This window comes from Branchiostoma lanceolatum, chromosome 19 (assembly GCF_035083965.1).
Source record: "Branchiostoma lanceolatum isolate klBraLanc5 chromosome 19, klBraLanc5.hap2, whole genome shotgun sequence".
In the NCBI taxonomy this organism is placed as follows: Eukaryota; Metazoa; Chordata; class Leptocardii; order Amphioxiformes; family Branchiostomatidae; genus Branchiostoma; species Branchiostoma lanceolatum.
The window spans coordinates 7,212,273-7,235,063 of NC_089740.1; the positions used below are offsets into that span (position 1 = coordinate 7,212,273).

General features: G+C 42.3%; 3 protein-coding genes across 3 annotated transcripts; 1 reads left to right on the forward strand and 2 right to left on the reverse strand.

Annotated features, from left to right (window-relative positions):
• Nucleotides 1-244: 244 nt before the first annotated feature.
• Nucleotides 245-5,838, forward strand: LOC136424904 (uncharacterized). The gene is made up of 6 exons (XM_066413551.1): nucleotides 245-753; nucleotides 1,042-1,427; nucleotides 1,882-2,296; nucleotides 2,819-3,007; nucleotides 4,460-4,648; nucleotides 5,091-5,838. The coding sequence occupies exons 1-6, from the start codon at nucleotides 504-506 to the stop codon at nucleotides 5,426-5,428; spliced, it is 1,767 nt and encodes a 588-aa protein (XP_066269648.1). The 5' UTR covers nucleotides 245-503; the 3' UTR covers nucleotides 5,429-5,838.
• An 88-nt stretch (nucleotides 5,839-5,926) lies between these two features.
• On the reverse strand, nucleotides 5,927-17,112 carry LOC136424905 (organic cation transporter protein-like). The gene is made up of 14 exons (XM_066413552.1): nucleotides 17,015-17,112; nucleotides 15,378-15,560; nucleotides 14,121-14,222; nucleotides 13,161-13,444; nucleotides 12,257-12,404; nucleotides 11,791-11,894; nucleotides 10,973-11,127; nucleotides 9,979-10,147; nucleotides 9,282-9,420; nucleotides 8,677-8,774; nucleotides 8,075-8,209; nucleotides 7,483-7,562; nucleotides 6,986-7,094; nucleotides 5,927-6,553 (listed from the first exon to the last, which is right to left on the reverse strand). Exons 3-14 carry the CDS (start codon nucleotides 14,208-14,210, stop codon nucleotides 6,310-6,312), a joined length of 1,755 nt encoding a protein of 584 aa, XP_066269649.1. The 5' UTR covers nucleotides 14,211-14,222; nucleotides 15,378-15,560; nucleotides 17,015-17,112; the 3' UTR covers nucleotides 5,927-6,309.
• A 2,357-nt stretch (nucleotides 17,113-19,469) lies between these two features.
• Nucleotides 19,470-22,678, reverse strand: LOC136425929 (organic cation transporter protein-like). The gene is made up of 5 exons (XM_066414852.1): nucleotides 22,551-22,678; nucleotides 21,877-22,011; nucleotides 21,630-21,709; nucleotides 21,083-21,191; nucleotides 19,470-20,672 (listed from the first exon to the last, which is right to left on the reverse strand). Exons 1-5 carry the CDS (start codon nucleotides 22,676-22,678, stop codon nucleotides 20,450-20,452), a joined length of 675 nt encoding a protein of 224 aa, XP_066270949.1. The 3' UTR covers nucleotides 19,470-20,449.
• Between the last annotated feature and the right edge of the window lie 113 nt (nucleotides 22,679-22,791).

Genomic DNA, 22,791 nt, shown 5'->3' on the forward strand with positions numbered 1-22,791 from the left:
TACAGGCTTTATTTCACCATATGCCTTCGCATTTACCTTTAAACTTGCTCATAACATTCAAGATAATGTAGTTTTCTGATTCATTATGTTGACAAAGTTCTGGAAGAACTTACACGCAAACAATTCTCATTTTGTAGCTGCTAAACAGTCGTTCAAGAACACAATCCTAGATATACTAAAATCAACTTGGTGTTGCTATGACGCCACAGAACCTGATGACAACACAAATGCATTGATGAATCACAATCTTACATAGCGACCAAAAACAAAACAACGTGTATGAACAACCTCGCCGCTCAAATAGCTGCATTGGGTCCACATTTTGGACCACTATTTCGGTGGTACACACCGTGGCAACGGTATGGACGGACTACAGACAAGGCCGACATGACAACGATGTTGGAAATTGATACAACAAGTCGAAATCTTTGTACAAGACAGCCGTAGGCCTTCCCATCTGAGGAGAAGTTTCTGGAAACATTCGTGGAGTTGTTTCCAAACTGATGATGGCTAAATCCAGCGCGTATTTGTGTGATAGCTCTGTGACCCTGCGCAGTTTAACTAGTGAGGCACCTCTATACTCAAGACAAGAAGTGTCGTATCCTTACAGTGCGTCTTACCTGAGCTATTCGGGTCCGGACGAGAGGGAGATTTGCGACCTTGTGGTGGATTCTGGGTTAACCCTGCCGAACAGGTGGTGGCAGATCTGCAGAGCATACCTGGACTGCAAGGCGGCAGCAGTGCACGTTATGGGCAAGTACCTTAGCTTGATTTGAATCCAAAAGTGTCCGAGTTGCGATTTCTCGACAATGCTTACGTCAGAGGCGATCTATATGTTCCTATTTTGTTTAGTGCATATATTTGTAAATGAATTCTACATACACAAATGACACAAAAGTTTGGTCTTGTAGAACAATACCTATCGAAGTAGAATATAAAACCTGAACGTTATAATAACGTCTAGACGTTAAATGTTTAAGTTTATGTATATTGAACTTGTTGGACCAAAACTTTTAAAATATTCCCTCTATTTTTCCCAAGGTAAGCCAATGCAACCTCTCGTCATAGACCGGGTACTGACGTTGTTGGGAAAATTCGCCTACGATCACATCTTTAAGGGGAAGAAAATCCGCCAAGCAGACGTGAGGAAGAAATTCAAAGCCTACACAAAAGTCGCCTTTTCGGAGTACACCATGGGTCTTATGGACACGAACTCATCACGTGATGATCACGTGGCATTCAGGAATAAAATCGTGGAGAACTTCCTGGCGGCCTTGTGGCTGTGTCATCGGTTTCCACAGAAGATGGTCTCCAAGTATCACGTACCAGATGAAGTCAAGAAATGTCTTAAAAATGTGCCACAGACTCAAGACGTCTGTATACTGTTGGCCGGTTTGCTTGGAGCAATGCACCCGGAAAAATGCAAGGTCAGCATTTCTAAGCTTTCTGAAGGTTGTACAACGAATTGCAGTGACCAAGTTGGCTGTATTGTATATCATTTTAAAGGAGCCCATAGCAATTTCAGAACGTTAAAACTGGAAATATTCTGGATATGGCAATATGTATGGTATTATCATTTACTTGCTCATATTATCACATTTCTATCAAGATTTCATACTTTGGGCGTTTATAGCACAGAAACCAGCCGCACGAGGAGTCCTTTGTATATTGGGAACACCAAAAAATCAGCCTAGAATTTCATTGAGTCCTAACGACATCGCATCTTTGCTCCATGAAGGTTGATATGCAATAGGGGATAATGTTATTTAAACTTTATCCTTACTATATATAGAAAGACTATAAAATTGAATTTGTAAATCCGATTTCCAACGAGCGGTATTGCTTTGGACTCCTTTAAACCAAGAGTTTCTTTTACTTCAGGTTTTCATGCATAAACTCGTGAAACGAGCGCGGGAGATGAAGGTAGACCACAAGGAGGCTCACATCACCATGATTCTCGTCAGATGTTGTTTCGAAGCCGACCAAATGGTCGAAGTAGACCTGACCGAAGCGGCCATCCTAGCTGGCACAAGAATGCACTTCCTGCGTCACGGACTACATTCGATAGGGGTCGCTGTTCAGACGCACCGTTTCCTCCACAAGTTGGACTTGAGTGGGCTGGGCCTGAATGATCTCAGCCTTGAGTTCTTGTTGCGGCCAATAGAAAGTCCCGTGGCGCTAAACTCGCTCGTCCTAGCTGCCAATCAAATCTCGGGGGCGGGGTTTGCCAGGCTGTGTGGAACTCTGGGAATGATGCCGAACTTGACCGAGCTGAACATGAGCACCAACGGCATCGGTACGCATGCTCTAGAACTTCAAGAAGGGTACAACAAATGATGAAGGGGTTGTGAATGTGTGTGGTTTTTACCTTCGCCAAGAAGGTTATGTTTTGGGGTGCGTGTGTCTGTTTGTCTGTCCGTCTGAAGATATGATCAGATTATGGGTCCCCTGGGGGCTTTCCATGGAACTGCAGCAGAACGTCCGCATTTGATATCTCGTGTTCTAATCATGCCATGCTCATGATCTTTCAATGGTAGATAGACATTGGACTCGTGAAGAAGTGGTGTAGGTTTGGGCCCCCTAGCAGCTTGCTTGGCAAGACAGCCCAAAACATGTACTAGTGCACTTCCATTGCATTTTTGTAACTTATCAGATATTTTTGATTGCTTATAATGCTAGTATAGTATTCAGTCAAATATAACTGCTTCCTCTTCACTATCGCTAGAAATCATAAGTAACTAACTAACTTTTGATAAACTCTCAACGATACAAACATTCAACAATTTGTCAATAAGGAAAATCCCCCTTCTGTGTCAAGGTAAGGGAGGGCTCTCCGCTATCGGACCGCACCTGGACCGTCTGCAGCTGAAAACCTTGAACTTGGCCAACAACTTCATCCTGAACGATGACGTGCTGGTGTTGTCCCGGAAACTGCCGTGCTGTAAAACACTCCAGGTGTTGGACCTGTCCGGGAACTGGCTCACGGACATCGGTGCCGGACACCTCTGTGGGTTATATCACCCTTCTTAACCTTTAGTACACTGAAGTAGCCGTTTGGCACTCCGTTCTTTATTACTGTTAATTCATTTAAGTTCGCGTGGCTCTTATTTCGCGGTAGGGACAAAATGGAGTGTCGCGGTGGTTTTAACGTTTGAAACGATAGTAGCTCTACGGTCATAGGTGGGCAAAAAGTTCGCGCTGAAGAATACACCGTGAAAACTGCGAACATTTCTGCATTTACAGTACTTACAGTGTCGTGTTAGGCAGTAGGGATTTAATGCTATAGTCACACTACCAAACCGGGGCCCGGCCGGGCGGGTGGCGGGCGGGAACGACAAGTATGATATAAAGACAACAAAAAATTATAATTATGAGCATAATTTGTGTATATTTCTTGACGTATACTTTTAATTTTTGTTCACGCAAACAACCCAGCCGGGAACCGGTTTGGAAATGTGGCCATAGCATTATATCATTTAGGACAGAGACTTGATTTTGTGTTTATACCATTTGAAAACTGTCTCAAATATTGTGATTTCGTCTTTTTAAATGGTAGAATTTGTGAAATCAAGGCCATAAAATCCAAACCCCTTGCGAGCCTTTCGCGATTTCCCCATTCCCGAAAAGAGCGAAATTTGACAATTTGACGGTCTCCTTTGCCACTTTTCTCGATACGACCGGGGGCGGTACTGCAGATAAGGCTCTCATAGGGTATTGAGTCCTAACTTTTAAATATGTGCAAATATAAAGGCAATACGCTTAAAGCCAGTGAATACTTTATCAAGCAGGCCCGGACAAGTTATCATACATTTAGAATGACCTTTCAGACTTCTAAAACCTTTAGCTGACATACAAAGGACCGATTTTAGGCGCCGCGCGAGGAGCCCATGTAGCACCGCCTACATTCGTGTGCAGATCACTTTTCGCACGTATTGAGTAGGTTAAGGATATACATGGACATTATCCACTTACCCTTGACAACTTTTGCGAATTTACGCAGAATATATGTAACAAACTGGCATAATATTTTATTTTGGAAAACGCGAAAATCGATGCGTGTGCGAATATCATCATAAAATCAAGTCAGTTTGGCCTTTCCTTTTCCCCTGTCCTACGATATTGCTTCGTGTTTGAGCACTTTGCAGATAGTATCAGCAATGTGGTAAATATCAGTGTAAGGATATGAGTATAAGACTGTTGCTCACTATAATTACATGCTCCATTGGTTTATCACTTTTGATACATGTGTACCTTGTCATAGATATTGGACCTATGGTCTTTAACACCATGGTATAAACCTTAGAGGTATTCTTCATAAAGAAAGCGTTAAACAATATTATCATGGTTAAATGCGATTTCAGGAATTTTCAATGTTGATGTTATTGGTGTCTTATACACTTTAAGACTATGGTATAGATTTTAACTTAATACTAGAGTTATTAGTCACAATATCTTTCAGGCGAGGCGTTGGTACATAACCACCAGTTGGCCTCGTTAAACGTGGAGTCTAACGGAGTCACCGAGCCGAAGCTGAGAGAGCTGGCGGACAACCTGGGTATGACCCGGCCCATAGACAAACCGGGGCTCCTGGAGAGGTCCCTCCCTCAACTAACGCTGGAGACAGTACCACAAGAACAGGAACGCAGAAGTCAGTTTGTTTTGTTGTTAAATGCTTGCTTCGTTGATGAAGGTTAGACATCCAGGTAATAAGATACCGTAACGCCAAATTACAGTTACTCATTACACAACAACTGGATGAAATTTCACTGACGAAAGACAGTGGATGCTGTCTGAAACGTTTATCCAGTTGCTTCAGTTACTGTCATTTGGCGTATGCTTGTTTGTTTGTTTGTTTGTTTCTTTGTTTGTTTGCTTGTTTATTTTGCACTGAACGTGGTCTCAGTATCGTACTAAACTCCATACTTTCAACTGATATCCAAATGATTAGTCTTCTTCGCAGGCTTTTGTGCTATTTTTGTGCACTAAAGAAGGCCAATGATAAAACGAGGCTAACGTTATCTTTAACATTCTATAGATACACAAATGAGGGAAGCAGGACTTGATATTTCATATTTTTCCCTTTTCTATAGGACCTCCTCGAGGAAGACTGTCCATTTTCTCCATACCGATGAGATACAGGGACTGGAGGAAGAGACTCAGTGGCTCTGACGTCACGTCTTTAGAATCGGATTCCCAAACGTCCGTGCCGATCTCTACTCAAAGTGTGTCGAGGATCACTCTGGAGCCGAGCATACCCGAACTTGCGCCGATAACTGCCGAAGTAGCGAGGAGTCCTCGCGAGATTCGGGTAGAGAATGCGAGACTAGCTGGCGATGCTCATTTGATGGGCCGTGCGCAAGCGCACACCATGCCAACACCTGTCAAGCTCTCGGTCACTCATTTTGACCAAGATAAAGTAAATCTGTAAAATGTCTTGAAGATAATGCGAAGCTGTCTGTCAGAAAAGAAGTAAAGAAGAGGGACTTTTGAACTTTCCTTGCAGATTTTCTTTATTGTGCAAAAGTCAAGGCAATAGCAGCATTCTGCCATTCAAAAAAAAAGATGCACAACGGCATATTGATAAATCGTACAACAAAAGTTAAAGACAACTAAAATACTGCCGTTGCGTTGAGGCAATCACAAATATTCTGCCATTGTATCTCTTTGCTGAATTCGATTCAGATTATACTTTTCTATTTTATTTCAAGGTTCACTCCTTTCTAGTTGTAGCAATATGATTGGTCCTGTGGTGAACAGGTAGGCAGTACTTGCCTTGACACCGCCGCATTCAAAATAAAATATATCTAGGCACATTGTGCCTAACTTCCTATACAGAAAGGTAGACGGTGTTGTCTTTTTCAGTGTCAGTGAACTTAAATCTCGGATTCTTAAATGTATGACTTGGGGTTCCTCAACTTTGCGTCATTTTCAACTATAACTAGATCTTTATATACTATTATACTGAGCAGATCTCACATATCAATGCTTCATAGAGCTATCTTCTTTGATACATCACATTTTCCTAGTCTCAACTTATCTAGTTATACCTTCACTTACTTGCAATTGCTTGCACATGCTTTGTTGCTTATTTGAACACACCAAGAGGGATCATACAATGATGAGCTTGTGTACAAGTAGAAACAAAAAATGAACGTTAAGATCCTACAACTAAGAATTTGTACGTGTTAAGAAATTAAACACATTTCTCACTTTTAGAACTGTTTAGGAGAACGGAAACTGTTCATTTACACTGGAATGCCCACTCGACGATTTGTATTATACTTCCTGGCCTGTCCCTCAACTATATGTCTACTCCTTTGGTTCCTGGTTCACGATGCCTTCCTTCCCGAAGTTCTCGCCCTCCTCGAGTGTAGACGGAAGTTGCTTTTTGTTGGTTTCCGGTAGGAGCAGCGTCAGTAGTCCGGCAATGATTGACGTCCCCCCGAAGATGACGTAAGGCAGCGGCGCCCAATAGCTGTCGAGCAGATTCACGAACGGAGCGACGATCCCGCCGACCCGGGAACTCATCGAGGCCATGCCGATACCGATTTGCCTGAAAGGCGATGACGTCACAAAGTGAATGAATGATCAAAAAATGAATGAATGAAAAAAGAGTGAATGAATGAATGAATGAATGAATGAAGAATGAATGAATGAATGAAAAATATAATGAATGAATGAAAATGATTAATGAGAGTGAATGAAAAAAATGCACGAATAAATGAACGAACGAATGGTTTTATTAATTTGTTATGCGTCATTTTTCATAAGTAAAGTTTCGAGTAAACAAAAAGTGAAGTCAGAAATAGTAAAACAAAAGTTGTGGCGTAATGATGATTTTATCGTCAAATGACCAATCAGAGATATTCTTACTATCAGCTTGATGAATGACTAGAATGTCATTTCTGTATGAATGAATGAATGGTTTATTTATGGTGCTAAAGTGTGTTGTTCTATAATTAGAAATGTTTAACAAATGCTGTACCTGACAACGGTAGGAAAGATCTCGGCTGAGAAGACGTAGACAATGCCGAAGGTAGCGGTGATGCAGAACTTGCCGGTCATGGCCAGTGTTGTAGTCAGCCATCCAAGGGCTGTCAGATACAGAGGAGGAAACATAAAAATTAGATACATCAAAAAGCATTTCAGTTTTGCTTCGGCCACAATTAAAAAGGGGCCCAGCCGGGTAATTTACGGGCTGTTTTTTTACACTTTCGGACGTGACCCCTGTGGCCACCGGGCTATTTTTGGGGTAACTTTAACTCGGGCTTGAAATAACCAGGAACCCGGTAGCAAATAGACGCCATGAGCTAATAATGCTCACACACCGACAGGTACATTTCGTAATGAAGGCAACTTTTTTTGCCCAACGTTTATTTTTCGCACGCTCGGATCGGGTTTGGGGTTCCCAGATAATCAAATCAACATGGCCCAACGGGAGTAAAACTGAAAAGGAAGCCGCTGTGGTAGAGTCATACGTACACTTTGGAATGAAGAAGGCCACTATACAGGAGACGCCGCCGAAGACGAGCAGAATACACAGAGGCCAGCGTCTTCCGAACCTGGGACGGACAGAGAAAGAACACCTTAATGACGTCAGTCCGTCAGTTGAATGCTGAATATGTAACACTCAAGAATTATCACAAAGGAGCATGGAAATCTACGATTGCCCAAGACTTTCATGTCCTAGCTGGTCGTGTAAAACACAGAAATAGAAACGTTACAAAAAAGAAAAGAAAAGACGTTTGCGACTGCACTGCATTCACAGACACTCAAGAATACCGACAGGCCGATCGCTTCGTAATGTTGCAACGAACACCGAATATTTGTGGCGACAGCATAAAGAACATTTTGCCAACTATTCTGCAACAGCACTGATTTTAACCTTCTCCCAGCTGCCTAACTCTTGTAACCAATAGGGGTGCCAAACGGCTGCTTCGGTGTACTAAAGGTTAAAATCACCTGTCTATCTTCATCTACAACATGTTGATTCGTTCCCGTCTTTATGAATAAACGCATTTGCCTAGACACATTTTAAACTACGTAAAAATGAGGCAACGAAAGGACAGCTTACTTGTCCAGGAGGTAGATTGAGATGAGGTAGGCCGGGATCTCGACAAAACCGGACATGGCGAAGTTCAGGTATACGTTTCCGCTCAGGGCTGATGTATTCAGGGATATCCCATAATACACCAGGGAGTTCACCATCCTGTGGTAAATGTATATCAATGCAGTACAACCTGTTACAGATCACGAGACGGGGGACTTTACAAACTTCCTGCAACTTTTGATCCACTCTCCACCGAGTGAAGTGTTCTACTCTCTTTATAAAGTGACATTATTATTCTTTGACAAAGGCTAGTGCTGTTCATACATGTATAATTCTTATTCTTCATGTGACGTCACAATCACGTCCGGCCATGTTGGATGCTAAACTAATTGTTTTGATCTTCGATGTCCGTCATCCAACATGGCGTCGGCCGATGCGTGACAATGTGGTTTTCCGAACGTTCGTGAAACAGACGAAAATAGGGGGACTCGATTTAACTGTAACCGTACAAATTCTTGTCTATAGGTGTCAAATACATTATCAAACAATATAGATTGCATGTCAGCAGAACACACTGTTTTTCAAAGTGGCGGATTTATGTAACCCGGCGGATGAATGTTACTTACCAGTTGTAGAAGAGGTTGAGAGACCACTTCCGCAGATTCGGGGTCTTGAACAGGTCTATAAATGTGTAGGTCTCACTCTGCTTGGCTTGCTCTTGTTCCTTGTGGACAAACAACAAATTTGAAACCATGTCACAGATATTTCTGTTATCACTTTTATCAAGCACAAAAATGTCAAAGGTTACTTCAAAGCACTGAAATCTGTAAGCTGCTGATAACATCCAAACGTGAAGAAGTAAAAAATTCAATAATCAACAACAGTCGTAATTTTATTATGATGCCAATCATTGCTCAGTCCCAAGAACAAGTACATACAATAAGCTCGTTCACCATTCCGAGTACACATGCGCACGGTCAAAGGTGAAGACCTCTGGTCATGTGACATAAACAAAACACGTCTGGATATTCTTATGCTTATGCAATGAGACGAGGACTGTTTACACGTCAGGGGCCTTCACCTTTGACCGTGCGCATGCGTACTTGGAATGGTGAACGAACTTATATAGCTACTAGTAGTACTGCGTGTTCTTGACAACAACTTTTAGAAAAATAAAAAAGACAAATGATGTTACAAAAGTTCTAATTCTGACGAGATTATCGTCTATCACCTGAGACAGAGGGATGGCGTCATGGAAGACCTCGTCAGGAATGGTGACGTTGGCGACCTCCGCGGCTTTCCGCACGATGGCCGCCGCCTCCTCGTGCCGATTCCTGGAGATCAGCCAGCGTGGGGACTCGGGGATAATCCTGGACAGGGCAAGAGTGTTGAACTAAGGGTTAATGGCCTTCTTTTGCTTCGCTCACTCGGTGGTTTATTCGGTCGGGGTCATGATAGGTCACTGCCGTAAACTGTGACTGAAAAGATGAGGCTCAGCAGGGATAAACCTGGACATGGCAAGAGTGTTTAACTAAAGGTTAATGGTCTGCGTTTACTTCGCTCACTCGGTGGTTCATTCGGCGGTGGTTATATGTGTTACGTTATGTCACCGCAAAACTGCGATTGAAAAGCGAAGACTCGGGGATAAACCTGGACATGACAAGAGTTCTTAACTAAAGGTTAATGACCTGCGTTTACTTCGCTCACTCGGTGGTTTATTCTGTCGTGGTTACATGTCACTGACCAGGCGCAATGTCACCGTAAACACCGAGAGAAAAGTTAACGTTATCATGATATTGTCAATTCGAACTGACGCAAAAAAGTTGAAATCCTATCATTCCTAATCTCAAATATCACTTGGAACATTGTTTATCAACAATAGAGCCAAAATATATAAAAATATCCAAAAATGCATGAAAAAAACCTACCACCAAAAGGAAATGCAGACAAGGAACGGTACAGTCATGGCGATCTGTAGCCACATCCAGGGGCGGATGAGGTACGCAATCCCCGCTAAAAGCACGTAAGCGACGGCCCAGTAGATCCAAATGACCATGCCCACCAGCCCACGCTTATCGGAGGACACCAGCTCTGTGCCTATTGGACGACAGACATAATCTGATTAGAAATCGCGAAAAGTCATTGGTCAGAACAACTTACCCCCAGACTGAGAGGCAGAGAAGGATGGGTGAGGTGATGACGATCTGGAGCCACATCCAGGGGCGGATGTAGTAAGCGACCCCGGCCAGGAGAACGTATGCAGTGGCCCAGTAAATATATATCAACATTCCCACCAGGACTCGCTTATCGGGGGACACCAACTCAGTCACTAAATCAAGATATGAAGAAGTTGCATATGAATGTATATTCCTGTGAATAGGCTGTGACGTTTCATCGAGTTGATAAGTCACTGGGTACATAACCAGCGTTATTTGTACACACCGTTAACCAAGCGTCACGTTTACTCAAGACCGACGTTTCGTTAACCGCCTAACGTTTCACACGTTTGGGACCGCATCTGTTAGCAGCGACACCTACTTGTAGTGCGTAACAGAGCCAGTCATCGAAACGTTGGTCTTGAATAAAACACTTGGTTGTGTAAAAAGAACGTTGTTATCCAATGTAAACTCCTGCCTTTGTAAATCTTGCAATGGGACAGTATGTTAGCTCACAAGTTTGTCTAGCAGAAATCTTAATTTTGAAAGTAAAACATGTAAACCTCGAGCTCTGTCGTCAACATAGTGGCGAGGGGAAGACTTGCCAAGATAAAACTACAACAACATGGCATTAAAGCTGTAGAGGGATGTGTGCAGTAAGGCCCGCCAGTAACCATTGCATATCCATGATTGAAACAATCTATAGAGTCCAACGAATTCAATCTGAGATCGGGGCAATATGCTAGAGGGTACAAAGCTTACGTACCTATCACAAAAGGCACGAGTGTGGTGACCATAGTGAACGCTCCCATCAGGAATCGGTAGGCGGCGAAGGCGATGTAGTTGGGGGAGAAGGCACTCGCCGTGGCGAACACACAGTCGGCGGCAAGGGCAACCAGCAGCACGGGCTTACGGCCCCACCTTCCAAAGAAAGAACGGAGATGTTAATCAGCATCCTCAAAATTTAAACTTTCTTACGAATACAACTAAGATACACTCAACGAACCTTTAAATCGACACTTCGGCCTTCTTCATGAAAACTGATCCACTCACTTATGACACGTGACCGTACGGAGACGTGACGTCAGTGGTGGGTACAGTGTGTCCAGAAGTCGGTATCGACCCCCGTTTAAACTTTGATAATGAGACATGCCGACACAGATGGGCTTTTGTTGTGAAATATATCTATGTTTGACATGAATGAGCCGTATTATACAAATGATATAAATTAACCAATTCGCGTGGCACATGAAATAAACTAATAAGAGCCACATAATATCTGAAGCAAAGTTGAAAGATAGATGATGAAAGTTAGACTTAGACATCCAGGTAATAAGATACGCCAAATGACAGTTACTCAAGCAACAGCCAGACGTTTGCAGCCTTCCGTCAGTGACTAAAGAGACGAACTGAAGAAACATGTTTCATACCAAAGAACTACCAAAGAACGCCCCCGGACGAACAACATTAGCTTCTGTACTCAAACAACATGAGCTAATTGACTTATCAGCATAGAACAAAGTCGGAAAAAAACTACTTAAAATGGAGTATTGTTGTTTCGTGTTTGTGTATTCTCGGATATACCTGTCGGCTGCGTGCCCCCCGACCACCGCCCCGACCATGAGACCAGCCATCCACAGAGACTCGGCCAGGTTCACCTTCCAACTGTCGCCACAGACCAAATCCCACTGAAAAATACGTCAAATAGGAAATATCTAGTTTTGTTGTTATTTGTACATTTCGGTACCCCTTGTCACTGCCCCGTGCATACCTGCATGTCCAGGTCAAAAGATGCAAAAGTCGGAGGTTCTGCTGCAGTACCAAGATCACACACCAAGGGGCCCAAAATTGACATTGACCTTCGTCACACAGACACACCCTATCATGGAGATACTAGTCATAAGAGTCAATTAGTCGCTCAACTCTCGCGAAATCTCACCAAAGCACGTGAGAACGTACCCACAGGAATGGTTTTGCAAAACAAAAAGTTCTCAGGGCATCTAATACAGGTACAGTTAAACATCAAAAGAAAGATCTAGAAGAAACTTACGTCGGTAACGACAGTGCTCTTGTACTCGGACGTGTCGTGCTGGTACCCCCGGTCACACGGGATCTGGGTCCGGTTGGCCGCTGGATACGCTTCGACGAATTCTTCATAAGTAGTGTTGAAGACCGTGTCCGATAGATTGTAACTGTAACTAATTCAGGGAAATACCAATGTTATTATGATTTACACATTGGTCGCTACATAGCTATAGTGAACTTGAACCATGTAGGCCCATACATTGCAAGCCTTTGTATGTAACATTGTTGCAGGCTAGGATTTGAGCATTTACTGTAGGATTGTGGTCACTGGTATTATATAAATGTGTGTAGGTTTGTGGTTTGGAGGTTACTTTGGGGTGACTGTATTGTCAGACGTGTCAGTTATTAACCAATTAATTACCAACAGGAAAAATGGAGGTATAGTTTTGGGCCTGTATGTGTGTCTGTAGCTGTATGTGTATGTGTGTGTGTGTGTGTGTGTGTGTGTGTGTGTGTGTGTGTGTGTGTGTGTGTGTGTGTGTGTGTGTGTGTGTGTGTGTGTGTGTGTGTGTTTCCGGATTTTGTAGTCAGCATAATTTAACTCAAGAACCCCTGCATGGATTACGATGATATTTGGTATGTGGATAATTTGGAAGACAAAGGTCAAGGTCGATTTGGGGCCCCATGGTATGTGACCTTGGTACTGCAGCAGAACTTTCGGTTTTTGCATCTTTTGTCCTAGACGTGCTATGGGTCTGATTTTTTTGGTGGCGGACAATTTGTGATGTAAGGAAGAAGGTTTGCCCCCCTCCCCCGGCAGCTTGTTATCATCAGCAACGTTTCTGTGACAAACAAATATAAAGGAGAATGGCTGGTCATGTATCAATAATGTATTATGGAACAGTTTGGTGGAAAAGGACTTAACTAACCGTTTGCACTGACTCCGTTCCCATTCCTTGTCTTTATTCAGTTCCCAGGGGATGGTGACGTTCAGCAGCTCGGCTGGGGTCGCGTTCAGCTCCGAGAAGGTTTCTAGGGGGACCCGGCACTGGAAGTCGGGCTCGAAAGCGAGAAAGACTATACCCATCACCTGTAATGCACTGATGGCGATGGGGATCGCGACTGGGAAGAACACCCTCCTCTGCCATGGTCCAAAACCACCGAGGTACTCTAGAGCTTTGTCGTAGTTGACCACAACTGCTTCAGACGCACTCTAGGCATGAAAAAAAAGAGATTACTACAACAACAACAACAACAACAACAGTACATTATTGACAGGCTACGCTACTGGAAACGTTTTGTTTATTCTAAACTTGAACGCAAATTTCGCACCTCTTGAAAATATTGTAGCGCTTAGACTGGAATATTTTCTTTACAATCATCTACTTAGTAAAATAATACAGAATAATACAGCAGCATATTTGAATTCGAGGCAATAGTATCATCGACCATAAAAAAACGCTATGAAATAGTATGATGGCCACGTTTGAGAATTATTTAGAGCTAAATTTGTATATCATAACATTATAAAAGTTACCATATAGAGATAAATATGATTATTTTACCAAAAATTCGGTTCATTATATAGCATTGTGTTCCTTATATTCATATCTTTATTTCATTTCATTTCATTTGCTAAATTTTGGTAGACTGGCAAATATGACCAATATTTCATGCATGTTCCTTCTACACTTTAGTGGTAACGATACTAGTTTTCTGAATGATTAAGAAGAAGTGTTGTTGAGACTTCATTTCCTTTCTTAAGTTGCTAAATTTTGTTGGTAGACTGGCAAATATGACCAATATTTCATGCATGTTCCTTCTACGCCTTAGTGGTAGCAGTACCAGTTGCCTAGATAATTAAGAAGAAGTTATAGTGTTGTTAAGACCTTGTGTCTTTCTTTCCCAGCTTGGGTCTCGCTTCTAGGATATAGAACTATGACGTCATGATCCACTTCCGCCATGACGGTGTCCGCCATCGTCACACAGATCTAAACCACAGGAAGGGTTAAGGAGTAAGAAGAAAAATGGATACATGTGGATAGTCAGAAGCTAGATCTACATAGAAGTATATGTTACGCTTTGGGCCATGTTGATTCGATCAAAAAATGTATATGAATAACATCAGCTCATCAATTGTCGTCCGTTAAAAAAGGTTTGCAACCATACTGTATATCGCACAAAGCAGTTGTAAAACAAGCAAATAACTTGAATGCCATAAATTGAAAAAAATATTAGGAAGCTGATAATGATGTCCAAGAATGCCAACGTCAATCCCAGAGGCAAAGAAGAAGATGTGAAAGAACGAAAATGAAGAATCTATCATTCGGCATACTATACCCCGTGTGTTTAGTCATTTGTTCAGCCTTCCTGACCACTTAGATTTCACAATAAGGGTAACCTTGTTTTCGCATGCTCGCATCAGTTTTGGAGTTCCAGAGAATGTCATCCATAAGATGTGAAGAAAAAAAAAAGATGTATCGTTTGGTGTACAAAAGTTATAAAAAAAATCAGTCATTTGTAAAAACCTCCCTGACCACTTAGATTTCATAATGCCTGAAGGCAACTTTCTGTGGCCCAACTATTCTTTTGTACGCTCGCATCGCACCCAGGGATGTCATCCATATAATCAAATCAGTTTGGACTAACAAATTTAGAGACGTGTTTGGCTGAATATTTGAGTTGTAGCGAAGCCGCTTTGCACTAAGTTCTGCCAGCTATTTGAAAAAGCACCAAACTTCACCCCAGTTGGGTATTACTGCTTTAGTACCTTTACCTTATTGTTAAAGACGTATTTCAGCATGCGATAAAAATACAATTACTGCAACATTTAAAAAGTAATTAGCACTTCCTGAAGGGTGCATACCTCTGACGGCTGGAACCCTATATATGCAGATTTTGTCAGAAACTACAAGTGAAAATAGCCATGCTCCATACTAGAAAATACACGAGCTTCATAGCGATCCTCGAACAGCATTCCAGCCAAACACCAAAGCTGAGTTTCCAGACTACAACGTCCTGATCGCTAAGAGACTCTCTCAGTGAAAAGTGTGAAGATATAAGAAACATTGCCGTTAGTGAAGTCTACATGATTGAAGGAAAACTCGTGAGCCACAGAAAGACTCTATCTCAGTACAGTCACCTACCTGTGAACTATGTTCTCAGACGAATACGCTGGCGGTTGAGACCAGTTGATGTTGGCCGTAAGGGTACCGGAGACTGGGCGGGCTCGATGACTGGGGCTTCCGGAGAAATGTTGGCGAGGGTCCGGTGGTGTCGACACGGGAAACACCGCGGCGATGGAATCCTGCCAAATCCTAAACCCTTTCCTTTACAGAAAAGAGGTAAGTCACTGTCAATCCCTCAGTAAGTGACACTTACAATACCCACACCGCTTGGGACTACCCTAATCTAATATAGAGCCTTCTTTCCGGTTTCTTGCGACTCGCGTGGCTGACATGATTCGATTTAAATGGTCTGTGCTAGCGCGTTGGGAGACTTTTGTTTTAGACCGGGCAAATTATGTTATTCATAATGATTACATCACCTGTTATTAGAGCAGATTTATGACCCCATTACAAGTGATATGGCGAACATTATTCCTCCATAGAATAACATTTCACCACATGTCAAAAACATACGCATGCCTTTTGTTATAAGATCACCAGGGGATGTTATAGTCGAGATTTTACGATCATTTATTCAAATTTCTAGGTCGTCAATGTTACTATTGGCGACTCTTGTAACGTTTCGCTTGCCCGCAAAGAGCGAAGTCGACTCCCTGTCTCCGACAGTTCCGCAATTAGTTGGCGAATTAGTTTATACCTAATTTTACTAGACCTTAGGACAACTCTGCGTACGGCCTGGCCGTCTGTCACTGTCAACACCTGTTTGTGTATTTCTGTGTTATAAGAACCAATAGGAATGGCACGACATGGGTTGGAAGTACGTGAGATCTGATAGCAAACTCTTGAACCTGTAGAGTTTGTTAATTTGAATATTTGGACACGATTTTTGAATGGTTAAGCCAAGGTTGGACATACGATGCTATGTGTCACCTGAAAAGTTTAGGTCTTCTTGAGTTCTTAAATTACTTATATCTTCAACTTAGGTGCGACCTGGCTAGGTAGGACGCACTTACCCGAAGTGCGACATGGTAACTTGAAGTATAACGTTGGGGACGACATTAGGCAAAGCGTTACCCTCTTCACTTAAATCTTGGTCAATCAATCAATCAACCAATCAATCAACCAATCAATCAATCAATCAATCAACCAATCATTTAGTGTATCAAGGGCATACATGCCCATGCATATTCCTGTAGCTACAGGTATTGGACAACCAAGACAAGTATTCAGTGAGCCTAGATGTCCACCAAGTACAAGTGGAGAAATGTTTTAGTAGATCTTTGTGCTGGTTACATCGCAATAACTAGAAGCTTACTCAATAACTTGCCACTGTAAACTATGTAAACAGACACAAAAAGCGTAGCCTGGTAGCCAAATATATTGTAAGTGCGGAGTCTATATTTGCATATAGGACGAAAGAGCACGCCAGTAGCTATTTGGTTTGGACCCCCCCTCTGTCTCTCTCTCTCTCTCTCTCTCTCTCTCTCTCTCTCTCTCTCTCTCTCTCCGTCTCTCTCCGTCTCTCTCTCTCTCTCTCTCTCTCTCTCTCTCTCTCTCTCTCTCTCTCTCTCTGTGTATCAGTCAGTCTTAAAGATACCAAGCTAACAAAAGCGTACTTTCTTTAAATATCTAGAAGCTGTACATAATGTCCTTACCTGTTTGAGAAAACGGACGGCAGTCTTAAAGAAACCTCGCGCAATAGAATGTGGCGCCAACGCCTACTGTGAACTGTTAACTTCCCATCAGGCATGGCTACTCAAATATCAAAGCAAGGGGGAGTGACAGAGAGTCAATATTTTCACTCTCAAAGTCGTTAAAAAAAAGAACGCAAAGCGACATGTCTGTACATGAAACAGTATCATACCATCTTATAAGACTATTTTCCTATAATATTGGCTGAATGAATGTTCTTTATAGCCAATAGGAAGGTCTTGGTAGCGATGATTGAGTTAACTTGATGTATGGTTAGGTCGTGACCTTACAGTAATTGTAACAGCACTCCAAACTCACCTGTTCCCGCGGAATGGAAAAACACAGACAAAGGGCCGAGTGTTACGGGCGGATCCCTTACTGCAATGACGTTCTCGCATGGTCATGTTTCCCTGTTGATGTCTCGTGGTTAATGATAGCAAAGGCTATGTATAGTGTTACATACATTTCAGAAGCAAAGGCTGAGTGCCAAAAGCGACATTGAACTTAGTGTTTCGACCTACCCGCATACCAAATACCGAAAACAGATCACAATCCAGCCATAGCCTATTAAGTTTTACTGCTCAACGTATGCAGAAACACAACTGAACTAGCAAACCATCTAGCCAACTACCCAGCTAACTAACATACCAACTACCCAGCTAACTAACATACCAACCAACCAACCGACCATCCAACTAACTAACTAACTAACTAACTAACTAACTAACTAACTAACTAACCAACCAATAATGTGTTTTCCAGGCTTCCGTCGCCCTAAATTATAACGAATATCAACTCATCTTTTCACCTTTTCACCCTGTCAAACACACATTAAAAGTTCAGAAACATTATTTCTGATTCCATTTGTACAAGACACGACTAATTACCGACCGTGCAAGGTAAACAAGCAAGTCACACAGGTCACACAGACGAGAAACCACAATATTGCTCATCTGGGGGGCGTTTACACAGATATGCATCAGTGACACACAGATGACCCTACAGTTTATAGTAAACAGAATGTCGTCTGAAGGAACGCAGTTGTACTAGAGTGTGTTTTAACGAGCCAACGCTTTTAAAAACACTATTTGCAACGTTGTCGGTGTCGAGTTACATGTGTCCCTGAATTGTTGACCTCTTGTAGATGGTATATACCCTAAGAATCGGATATTCTAACGGTCAGAAGGGCACAAAGGTCTGGCACGTAACGAATACACAGTTTAGAAAACAAAAAGGGGGCTGAAGTTTTATTGTGTGCAAAGAAACGTTTTGCCTACCCGTGTGAATACAGCTTTACTCAACTGTTGTCTCACTTAAGCAACTCTATTTTTGCTCAACGTATTCAAACTTTGAAAACAATTTACAAAGCTGTAAGCAACGAGCAGAGTTTGGCTGGCTGTAATACAACAGAAACAAGAGTTCGGGGACCTCAAATCTCCATAAGATATATTATGCAAATTAGGCCCACATTTGCATAATTTACATTCAACTATGTTCACTGTCACATAGCTCTCAAATATCACAAGTATCAAATTCAAGATATCAGTATTTTCTGATTGATTATGCAAATTATGTCTTTACTTGCATAACTTTTATCTATCACTGTCCCTTTATTTCTCAGTTAAATATGTTGCATTTTTGAACTGACGTACCATCGTTTCATCTTAAAATGCCCCCAGTATTATGCAAATTAGATTCTGATATGCATTATCAGCGTTGCGTTATATCAAGTCCACATACAGGTTTGCTTGTATATCCCTTTGTGGTTTGACCACCAGCTGCCGGGCCCCTTGGGAATTTTTGACCTAGTCTCGCTGCTAACAGGTGTGCCACAACATGCATGAGTCAAACATTGGACAAATCTGCAAATTTAGATTTTCCTCATTACTTATGCAAATCAAGTCCCAATTTGCATAATTTACTTTATTGTGTACATCTCTGTCAAAGCTACCTGCATATTGAATTACACGCAAATCTGTCGTTCATTTGTTCAGTTATTCTCAACATAACATAACATAACATAACATAACATAACATAACATAATGTTCGGATAGGAGGCATATTGCCTATAAGATCCGCGTCTTAAGCTAAAAGTTCAGAGTTTGTGATTAGAGTTTATGTTGGGCTGGGCGAGTACCCCTCCAATGGTTCTCCTTGGAAAATTTTGACAAAAACGCCAATGCAGTTCCAGTGTCACATACTAGATGGCCCAAAATCGACCTTGACCTTTGTTCTCCCAACACCTACCAACATACTAAATATGTCTTTTCAATCCATCCAGACGTTCTTGACTTATGCTGACTACAAACATCCGGACACACACACAACCTCACACGCAAACACACACACACAAACACGCTCAAAACAACATATCCATGAAAATCTCCGATATAAAAATAACACAAACACAAAATTCATTATGTCTGCTTCCATCTAATTCTTGTTAGGCTACATACAGCATATTTCAAAATCAAGCTTTTTTTGTTTGAACATTTCAACCAAATGTTCAACCGTTGCTTTGAGGCAATCACAAATATTCTGATATTGTATTTCTTTGCTGAATTCGATTCAGATTATACTTTTCTATTCTATTCTATTCTATTCTATTCAAATGTTTAGTCCTTCAAAGAAATATTATTGTTCCATGTTGAGCAGGTAGCCAGTACTTGCCTAGACACTGCCCAATTCAGCATAGAATGTATCTAGGCACATTCTGCCTAACTGCCTAGTATACAGAAGTACATACGCTACATGTATACGGTGTTTTCTTTCTTAAGGTCGCAGAACACAGTATTAATGGGCGACCCCGTCAAATAGTAGTTCGGGTACAAAGAAGTGCGTCACATTGCTGGAAAAGACGGTAGTTTTTTTTTTCTTCTGTGCACGTTAGCGAGGCGGTAACTGTGGTGAATGGTAGAGGAATACGTCAGCATCTCAGATATCAATGCTTTATAGAGCTAGGTATCAATGCTTCTTTGCTACATCACATTTTTGCAATTTAAAGTAGTTACACCTTCATTAACTTGCTTGCACATGCTCTGTTGCTCATTTGAACACGCCAAGATGGATCATACAATGATGGGCTTGTGTACATTCAAGTAGAATCCTAAAACTAAGAATTTGTAAATTTGACATTTCTCACTTACACAATTGCCTATGGGAACGGCAACTGTTGACAAAAGGAAATACACTGAAATGCCCACTCTACAATCTATATTATACACGGTGGTCTGTCACTACTTACTAAGGTATTCTTCCCCGTTGCGAACGCGCGTTCGGATCGAATTACATCATTTCGAACATCATGGAACAGCGTTCGAATTCGGCTGGACATGGGAGCATGATTTCGACCGCCTTAGTACTTCCTGGCAAGATATCTACTCCTTTGGTTCCTGGTTTACGATGCCTTTTTCCCGAAGTTCTCGCCCTCCTCGAGTGTAGACGGAAGTTGCTTTTTGTTGGTTTCCGGTAGGAGCAGTGTCAGCAGTCCGGCAATGATTGACGTCCCCCCGAAGATGACGTAAGGCAGCGGCGCCCAATAGCTGTCGAGCAGGTTCACGAACGGGGCGACGATCCCGCCCACCCGGGAACTCGTCGAAGCCATGCCGATGCCGATTTGCCTGCAAGGAGGATGACGTCACAAAGTGAATGAATGAATGAATGATCGAAAAATGAAAAAAATAATGAAAATTGAATGAATAAAAAATGATTAAGTAAAAATGGAATGAATGAAAAATGAAGGATAAATGAAAGAAAAATGAGTGATTGAAAAAAAGGATGCATGAATAAATGAACGAAAAAACGGTTTTCACTACTTTGCTATGCGCCATCGGACTTTAAATGCTGCCTTTTTCATAAGAAATATTTCGAAGACACAAAAAGTGAAGTCATAGACAATGAAAAATGCTTGTGGGGTCATGAGGAATTTATACGTCAAATGACCAATCAAAGGACATGTCAGCTTGATGAATGACTAGAATAACATCTGTTTTGTGCTGTTCTATGATTAGAAACTTTTGACATGCTGTACCTGACAACGGTAGGAAAGATCTCGGCTGAGAAGACGTAGACAATGCCGAAGGTAGCGGTGATGCAGAACTTGCCGGTCATGGCCAGGGTGGTAGTCAGCCATCCAAGGGCTATCAGATACAGAAGAGAAAAAAAAAACATTGACGTTAAATGCATATACATGTATCAAAAAGCATTTCAGTTATGCTTGGGTCACAATTAGAAAAGAGGCCCTGTCGGGTAGTTTACGTGTTATATTTTGCACTTTCGGGCTTGACCCCTACGTTGTCCCGTGGGACGCCCTGAGGCTATCGGGATATTTTCGGGCACGGCCGGGTGCCGGGGTGACTTTAACTCTGACTTAAAATCAACCCGGGACCCGGTAGCAAATAGACACCGTAAGCTAATCATGCGAACACCGACCCCTCATCCCCTCAATTTCCCCATTTTTTTTCGCACGCTTGCATCAGTTTTGGGGTTCCCGGAGGATGTCATCCATATAATCGAATCAACATGGCCAAACGAGAGTAAGACTGAAAATAAAGCCGTTGTCACACCGTCATACTTACACTTCGGAATGAAGAAGGCCACTATACAGGAGACGCCGCCGAAGACGAGCAGGATGCACAGAGGCCAGCGTCTTCCGAACCTGGGGCGGACAGAGAAAGAACACCTTAATGACGGCAGCGTCAGTTGACATTTCGACGTCAGTTGACGTGTCTCTGACGTCAGTTGACGTGATTCTGACGTCACGTTCCAGGGGTAGACGGAGATTAGGGGTAGACGTAAAAATGAAGCAACGAAAGAACAGCTTACTTGTCCAGGAGGTAGATTGAGATGAGGTAGGCCGGGATCTCGACAAAACCGGACAGGGCGAAGTTCAGGTACACGTTTCCGCTCAGGGCTGATGTGTTCAGGGATATCCCATAATACACCAGGGAGTTCACCATCCTGTGGTAAATGTATATCAATGCAGTACAAGTGTTACAGATCACGAGACGGGGGACGTTACAGGTTTTGTAACTGTCTTTATGATAGTAAGGACTTGATGATAGCGATGGTTTATATTGCGTTTTAGTATGATGCTGGCTGCTTTGGAAAGGACCATTCAAATGGTGGTACGGACGCTCCAAGTGGGGGTACGGGTGCTATACAGGTGGGGGTACGGATGCTATATTTTGATGTTTACAGTTATATCTTAGCAACTTTATGATAGCAATGGTTTGAATATCGTTTTAGTATGTTGCAACAGAGATCTAGCTTTAAACTACTTTTGCTGCTTTGGAAAGGACCATTCAATCCGGGGGGGGGGGGGATACGGACGCTACAACCTTACGCACAAGCAGATCTCTAACCCAACGTCCCCCAGTATAATGCGCTCCTGTATGTCTTAACTGTGCATACCTGGGGGTGCTGCACTAGAAATCTCTCAAACACACTGTTTTTCAAAGTGGCGGATTTATGTAACCCGACGGGTTAATGTTACCTACCAGTTGTAGAAGAGGTTAAGAGACCACTTCCGCAGATTCGGGGTCCTGAACAGGTCTATAAATGTGTAGGTCTCAGTTTGCTTGGCCTGCTCTTGTTCCTTATAGACAAACAACAAATTTGAAACCATGTCACACATATTTTCATCATCAGTTTCACCCAACGTAAAAAGTCAAAGGTTACTTCGGAACGCTAGAAAGCATTACAATCTATAAGCTGTTGATTGCACCCAAACGCGATGAG